The sequence below is a fragment of the Hipposideros armiger genome, unplaced genomic scaffold, assembly GCF_001890085.2.
Source record: "Hipposideros armiger isolate ML-2016 unplaced genomic scaffold, ASM189008v1 scaffold_836, whole genome shotgun sequence".
NCBI lineage: Eukaryota > Metazoa > Chordata > Mammalia > Chiroptera > Hipposideridae > Hipposideros > Hipposideros armiger.
Window position 1 is genome coordinate 447,593 of NW_017732186.1, and position 8,309 is coordinate 455,901.

An 8,309-nucleotide genomic window follows, 5' to 3' on the forward strand; every position below is an offset into this window, starting at 1 on the left:
AACATAAATACACAGTATGGATATGTTAATATTTTCAAGCAGCAAAAAAAAAAAAAACAACCCACCATTTTATGCAGATGATAATGTAATGTTTAATCTGTGAAATAATTCCCTCATTTATTGCAATAGCAGTAATTATAATAGCAATACCATCATTAATAGCCATATAATAGCAATACAGCTATTAATACTAAGGCACAAAATCAATTTAAATTTAGTCCAAAGTTTTGTATTATCAAAAAGTTATTAACACTTCTTTTATGTATAATTTTAATTGCCCCCAAAGAATTCTACCAAAGAGCCAGATATCATAAAAGAAACCTTACCTTTCCCTGAAAGCTAACACAGAGATTGTGTAACAAAGTATTAGACTTCTAACCTTTTTACAGATGTAGAGAAATGTTAAAATAATTAAATTTTAAACAAGACTCTTGGATATTGTCTTACATCCCTGGTAAAACATATTAAATATGATTAAAATCCCATATAATAACTGCCACTTCTAATGAAAGGGAATTTTAATCAATGACATATCAGAACATCACTTGAAATATTAATATTTTATAGTTAATATATATTTAATTTTAAAAGAAATAATTGAACAAATAATAATAAAGCTTATATTTATGGAAGGTTTTCCATGTGCCAAGAACCATGTTTAACACTTTATACTTATTCTATCATTTGATTCTCAGATATGTATGTATTTTTTACTACTACTATTGTTATTATTCCCATTTACAAATGAGAAGCCTGAAACACTAAAAGGTGGTAGTTACAGAATTTGAATTTAAGTTGCTCTGACTCTAAAGTTTATGTACTTAGCTAATATATTATGTTGCTTCAATATACGAAAAAATAACTTCCGTATATTGAGGGGTGGACAACTAAGTTCGCGAACTCATCCTAGAAAAAGTGTTACGTACCTTACTGCTGAATATCACTACAGTCACCTTTGAAGTACTTTGCTTGGGACGCTATGCACTGACACCAGTGCTAGTCCACCTTTCAAAGCAATTTTAGAACTCTTTTTCTGGAATAGCCATCAGAGCTGATGTCATTGTTGTACCCTTGATGTCCTGAATGCCATCAAAATGTCTTCCTTTCACTATTTCCTTTATCTTTGGGTAAAGGAAGAAGTCATTTGGGGCCAGATCAGGTGAGTAGGGAGGGTGTTCCAGTACAGTTATTTGTTTACTGGCTAAAAACTCCCTCATAGGGCCCCGGTTCGGATCCCACATATGAGGGCCAGTAACACTGCCCTCCACAGCTAAGATGCTGAACAACCGCTCAACCTGGAGCTGGGCTGCCGTGAGTCGCTGGCAACGGCGTAGGCTGCAGCCCATGCTGCAGTGGGTTGCCACAGGCTACCATGTGTAGCCAGCAGCCAGCGTGAGCAGCCAGCAGCCAACATGAGCGGCCGTCCAGAAGCCGGCAACTGATCTGCCTCACCCGGGAAGAGCACAATGATGGTGCCAACTTGGGCCAGTGAAGCAACGTCTTCCACAACTAGACTGAAGAACAAAAGGACAGCAACTTGTCTGTTCCCCTTCCCCCAATTCCCCAGTGCTGTTCCCATCCCCCAATTCCCCAATAAAAAAATCTTTTTAAAAAAATAATAAAGTGTAAAGAAAGAAAAAAATTAAAAATAAAATAAATAAATAAATAAAATAAAATAAAAACTCCCTCATAGACAACGCCATGTGAGCAGGTGCATTGTCGTGATACAAGAGCCATGAATTGTTGGTGAAAAGTTCAGGTTGTCTAACTTTTTCACACAGCCTTTTCAGCACTTCCAAATAGCAAACTTGGTTAACTGTTTGTCCAGTTGGTACAAATTCATAATGATTAATCCTGCTGATATCAAAAAAGGTTAGCAACATCGTTGCAACAAGTTCATGAACTTAATTGTCAGACCTCATATGTAATTATAACATAATCTTTAATTCTCAGACAAAATAAAACTAGAGAAATATCCCTTGGTTTTCAATTAAAACAATAATTTAGACTTTTGGCTCTAGATGACACATTAGTCATCCAGGTTTGCCTCTTACCTTTCCTGATATCCCACTGAAATGAAAGTTAAAACAGATAAAAGAAAATGAACCCAAACAGCAAAGATAATTGGAGAAAGATTTGTCAATGAGTGATGATCTCAACATATTTATAGAAGATGAAAAGTAGAGAGGAGGAGATTGACATGGAATGCATGGAGAAAGCTATGTCCTGGAATCTACTAAGGGGCTGCAGAAAAGATGTGGGCTAGTTTCTCTGACAAACTCCAGAGTCTTAGAGCAACAGGTATAATGTAAGCAGGAGTAAGACCTGAGGCTGAACACAGGTGTTTAATATAGGCCAACTCCACCAGTTGCCCCCATCACCACTCCAACTCCTCCAACTGTACCTGCAGAGTATATGCACTAAAATTTCTACTCAGGTCAAAACATAACAGCTCTCTCTAAGGAATCTGAATAAAGCATCGGAAGGTCCAAGAAATCTAAAGTGTGTATTCCTACCTCCAGAAAAAAAGTCCTTTTTGTTTCGACATATGATAGGATCCTCAACTTGACCACTTCTTATCCTCTCACTGAAAAGCAAAGATTCCTGGTGATTAAGCCTTTCCTGTCTCTATTCTACACAGAATCTCCAGTCAGAATTTCCACTCAAAGGAATGATAGAAATTTCTAAAAATCCTAAATATACAGTATTAAAGAATAGACATATTTACCATCCAATAAAACATAAACAAGTCATTAGCTATATGAGAAAAATTATCATCATGAAAGAGAGAAACTAATTATAATATATAAATAAAAAAGAAACTGAGCCCAAAGGAAATAGAGTAAATTCAGGGAAAAAATAGCAATTAAAAAGTGAATACTCAGAATAGAAATAGGATGATACCAGCAGAGAGGCTGCCAATTTGAATTAAAAGGGACAGAGAAAGCATGACAGAATGAAGGAAGGCTACCAGACTTCCACAAGACCACACCACAGAGCTGTTTGGCTGCTAAGACAAGAAGTCCAGCCCTAAGCATCAAGATCACAGAGAGACAGTTAGAGCACAGATAGGACTGAGAAAATTAACATAATGTGACTAAGACCTGCCATCGGTCAAGTGCAGGGCTGGCACTGAAAACAAGTCTGTGGGACACCAAAGCTGACATCCTCTCTGCTCTCGCTGGGCCTTGTCTCAGCTTGTTGGTCAAAGACTTGGTGCTGTCAATCGGATAGAACCCAGCCTCCCCTTGGATTCCTGCTGACTCCACGCAGGCAACAAGGCCCCTTGGAGCCCTCTGTGCTCTGCTCCTGACTAGTGATTGGCAGTGCAATGGATCTGACAGAATCCCCACTTGTCACAAAGGACAGCACATGTGCCTTTTGGAGAACAGGCAGCAGCCAAGCCAAGGAGAGGAACCTAGGAACTACATTTACAAATCAGGACACTTGGGGATAGCAATAATCATAGCCTCTGATGTAAATGAATGGAAAGCAGTCCTCCAGGTGTTCTTCGCGGAGCCAGCAGTGGTTAAGTGAAGTGCTTCTTCTGCATGATTTTAGCTGAAGGATGCTCTGCCTGCATTTCCTTGATTTCTGTGGAGACCTCAGAGCTGGGTTTGCCCCTGCTGGCACCTCATCTCGCACATTCTCTACCTCCCAAGGTCTTTGCCTCTATCGATAGCTCGGCATTGCCTCTGGGTTCAGGAAGCCTGTGATGAACTTAAGGGGAGAGCTGGGGGAACTGTCCTGGTAGGTCTGAGCGGCAATGGCTGGACATACCTCAAGTCTCATGTTAACATGGGTCAAGCTGTCACTAGAAGGCAAGTGCTAAGACTAAAGGCTTATTTGCATTTTATGTAAATTTGATGGACTGAGCTTTGGACAGTTTCCATGGCAGAAAAATATATTCCGTTTCCTAGGCACAACTGCTGGCTGTCAGATACTTGTCTTTGAATCTTGCAGCATCAGCAGCAGCCACATCCTAGATGTATTTCCAAGTTTGAACATCCACCCCAAAACAGGCCTTTGGGAGACCCCAAAATTTTCTGACTTAGGCTTGAGAGTGCTAGGCTGTTTCTCTAAACCAGCCAAGCTCTGGAGAGCCATGTTGAATCCCTGGGAAGACAGCATAGGGTGTGCAAATTTAAAAATGCAAAGTTGGACTGAAAATATCTCTAGTCTTCCAAGCAACCTGCTTCAGGGTTCCAAACTTACCTTCATTTGGTGAGAAAAGAAGCTGCCCTATTTTTTTTCTTTCTGCTACCACTGGAACCAGTCATTTCCAAAAACCACCACCATGGTGGCTGCGGTGGACAGTGCCCGGAGCTCAGAGTACAACAGTCACATGCCTTACGGTTATGCAGCCCAGGCCCGATATGCAGCCCAGGCCCGAGCCGGCGAGTGGGAGAGGCTCGCTCACTCCAGGGCAGCAGCGGCCGCAGCTGTCGCAGCCACCACCGCCGCGGTGGAAGGCAGCGGGGGTTCCGGAGGGGTCTCCCATCACCACCACCAGTCTCGCGGGGCCTGCACCTCCCATGACCCTCAGGGCAGCCGGGGCAGTAGGAGGAGGCGGCGACAGCGGCCCGAGAAGAAGAAAGCCCACCACCGTCAGAGCAGCTTTCCGCATTGCTCTGAACTGATGCCCAGCGGCTCCGAGGAGAAGATCCTCAGGGAGCTGAGTGAGGACGAGGAGGAGGAGGAGGAGGAGGGCAGGTTTTACTACAGCGACGACAAGCATGGCGACGAGTGCTCCTACACCGACCTGCTGCCGCAGGACGGCGGGGGTGGCGGTGGCTACAGCTCCGTGCGCTACAGTGACTGCTGCGAGCGCGTGGCGATCAACGTCTCGGGCTTAGAGACCCAGATGAAAGCGCTGGCCCAGTTCCCAGAGACTTTGTTGGGGGACCCTGAGAAGAGGACTCAGTACTTCGACCCTTTGCGCAACGAGAATTTCTTCGACAGGAACAGGCCTAGCTTCCATGCCATCTTGTATTATTACCAAGAGGCGCCTGAAGAGGCGGTCAATGTCCCCTGTGACATCTTCACCGAGAAGGTGAAGTGCTACCAGCTGGGAGAGGAGGCCCTGCTGAAGTTTTGGGAGGATGAGGGCTTGGTGCGAGAGGAGGAAGACAGGGCGCTGCTCTAGAATGAATTCAAGAAACAGATCTTAGGCCCGCCGAGTGGCGCGATGATTAAAAGCTGGCTTGGCACGCCAGAGGGCCCCGGTTCGGATCCCACATATGAGGGCCAGTGACAGTGCCCTCCACAGCTAAGATGCTGAACAACAGCTCAACCTGGAGCTGGGCTGCCGTGGGTCGCCGGCGACGGCGTGAGCTGCAGTCCCTGTGACCGTGGGTTGCCATGGGCTACCGTGTGTAGCCAGCAGCCAGTGTGAGCGGCCAGCAGCCGGCGACTGATCTGCCTCGCCCGGGAAGAGCGCAAGGATGGTGCTAACTTGGGCCAGCGAAGCAACATCCTCCACAACTAGACTGAAGAACAAAACGACAGCAACTTGTCTGTTCCCCTTCCCCCAATTACCCAGCACTGTTCTCATCCCCCCAATTCCCCAATAAAAATCTTTAAAAAAAAGAAAAGAAAAGAAAAGAAACAGATCTGGCTTCTCTTTGAGTATCCAGAGAGCTCCAGCCCGGTCCAGGCCATCGCCATCGTCTCCGTCCTGGTCATCTTAATCTCCATCGTCATCTTCTGCCTGGAAACCTTGCCTGAGTTTAGGGACAACAGGGATCTCGTCCTGGCCCTGAGCGCGGGTTGCTGAATGACACCTCGGTGCCCGACCCATAGAACTCAGGCCACACGATCTTCAGCGACCCCTTCTTCATCCTGAAGACAGTCTGCATCGTTTGGTTTTCCTTCGAGTTCATGGTTCGCTGCTTCACTTGCCCCAGCCAGGCTCTCTTCTTCAAGAACATCATGAACATCATTAACATCATCTCCATTTTGCCTTACTTCATCACCCTGGGCACTGACCTGGCCCAGCAGCAGGGGGGTGGCAACGGTCAGCAGCAGCAGGCCATGTCGTTTGCCATCCTCAGGATCATTCGTCTGGTCAGGGTGTTCCGGATCTTCAAGCTGTCCAGGCACTCCAAGGGCCTGCAGATCCTGGGGCACACGCTCAGGGCCAGCATGCGGGAGCTGGGCCTGCTTATCTTCTTCCTGTTCATCGGGGTCATCCTCTTTTCCAGCGCCGTGTATTTTGCGGAGGCGGGTGAACCGCCGACCCATTTCCAAAGCATCCCGGATGCATTTTGGTGGCCCATGGTGACAGTGACAACTGTGGGCTGTGGGAACATGATACCCATCACAGTGGGGGGCAAGATCGTGGGGTCCCTGTGTGCCGCTGAGGGTGTCTTAACCATTGCTTTGCCAGTGCCAGTGACTGTCTCTAACTTTTTTTCTACCACAGGGAAACCGAGAATGAGGGACAGACGCAGCTGACACAGAACGCAGTCAGTTGCCCATATCTCCTTTCTAATTTGCTGAAGAAATTTCGGAGCTCTACTTCTTCCCTGGGGGACAAGTCAGAGTCTCTAGAAATGGAAGAAGGAGTTAAGGAATCTCTGTGTGCAAAGGAGAAGTGTCAGGGGGGAAGGGGATGACAGTGAGACAGATAAAAACAACTGTTCCATCGCAAAGGCGTGGATGTGTGAATTTCGTTCTCCACCTGCCACTGTCCCCGTAGCCCCCAACCCCAGCATCTCCAAATATATTTATGCATAGAGAGTGCAGTTATGACAATGAAATATGCAAGTGAATCCAATGCATACAGCAGTACACCATTTAATGGTTATACGTGGCATAATTGTTACTAGTCTTGTATTACATACATATGAAAAAGTGATACAACTTGGAAAAAAAAGTGAATAATCTAAATAATAAAGTTAAAGATATTAAGTGACATATTACCTCCATACAACAGAAAAAAGGTCCATGTAAAATTTTTTAAATAAGAAAATAAAAGTCTTAAAATTTATATATGGAATTTCCAAATAAATGTTTTGATGAGAAAGTCTAACAAAGTCAAGAAAAAAGGAAATGTCCTGTTATGGTTAAAAAAAAAAAAGACCAAGAATATGAGAGAAATGATGAGACTAGTCCAATAGAGCCAATATTCAACTAAAAAGGACTATAGTAAAACAAAGAAAGTGGAAGGGAAAAAATAACAGAAAAGAATTTCCCATAGTAATAGGGGAGTTGAATTTCCAGACTACAAAGGCCCAAGGTGGCCTGCCTGAAAAATGTTGAGATCCAAATTCATTATCATCAAATTTCAGAATGCGAAGTGCTCCAGTAGGAAAAAAATTAATAAAGTCACTGTAAATGAATGATAAACACAACTGCATCCGACTTCTCATTAGTCACACTGTTGCTAGAAGTTAACAGAATAATACTTTAAAAGCTTTGAGGGTAAATAATTTTAACCTAGAACTTTAGCTCTGACAAAACTTTACTCAAGAATGAGAGCAACATTTTCAGATAGGTAAGAATTCAAGGTGGGAGAGATGGAAAATGACTAAATAGAACTATGGTGTGGTTTTAGGAAAAAGCAGTGGGAGAAAGCAATCTCTGGAGGAGAAAGTGGAGTAGATAGAAAAAATGGAATGACTGGAGTGGGGAAAAGGCAAACAGAAATTCTGGAAAAGCCAAAAAGCTATGGTCGAAGTAAAAAGCAAATTAAATGATAGTTTCATTGTAAGAAAAATAAAAAGGGGTATTCAAGAATAAGATTCATTTGACCTTGATGCTGGAAAGTCTTAGAGTGATCCAGGATTAGGGCATCGGACACAGTGAGGTAGATATGTAGTCTGTGCAGAATGCCTCTTTGTCAAAATAAAACTTTATCTCTAAGGCTATAATGACATAAAATGTGTTCATTACTTTTCACCTTTTACAGTCGGTATTTAACAAAGGAAGAAAGACTTGCTGATTTCAGGATGGCATGCAAACAGGTACAACCTCAGCTATTCTACAGGTATAAACTAATGGGAAATGGGTCATGGAAAAGAGGAAAGGGCAGAGGTGCATATACTTCTCCTATAAAGTAGGGAGTCAATAGAAAATAGGAAAAGGTGATGGAACAGAAATAGCAGCTCATATGCATTATTTGAAATGTCGAAGGTAACCAACAGAACAAAAAATATTGATATATCAAACATTGTGGTAAAAAAAGGGGGGGAAGAGAAAGAGATAGAATAAAGGTGATCATTCTTCATCTTTCTCATTGGGGAATCAATAAATGCTTTCTAAAATTAATTTAATAAAAACATACATTGTTATACTAATAATTAGCC

At 43.4% G+C, this 8,309-nt stretch overlaps 2 protein-coding genes across 2 annotated transcripts in view; one reads left to right on the plus strand and one right to left on the minus strand.

Annotated features, from left to right (window-relative positions):
- ST18 (ST18 C2H2C-type zinc finger transcription factor) overlaps nucleotides 1-8,309 on the minus strand; it is a 348,100-nt gene that overhangs the window by 260,612 nt on the left and 79,179 nt on the right. The window lies entirely within an intron of this gene.
- LOC109374576 (potassium voltage-gated channel subfamily A member 4-like) lies at nucleotides 4,298-6,738 on the plus strand. The gene is given in 5 exon segments (XM_019629294.1): nucleotides 4,298-5,180; nucleotides 5,601-5,768; nucleotides 5,771-6,409; nucleotides 6,412-6,602; nucleotides 6,604-6,738. Coding segments are annotated over 5 exon segments (2,016 nt in total).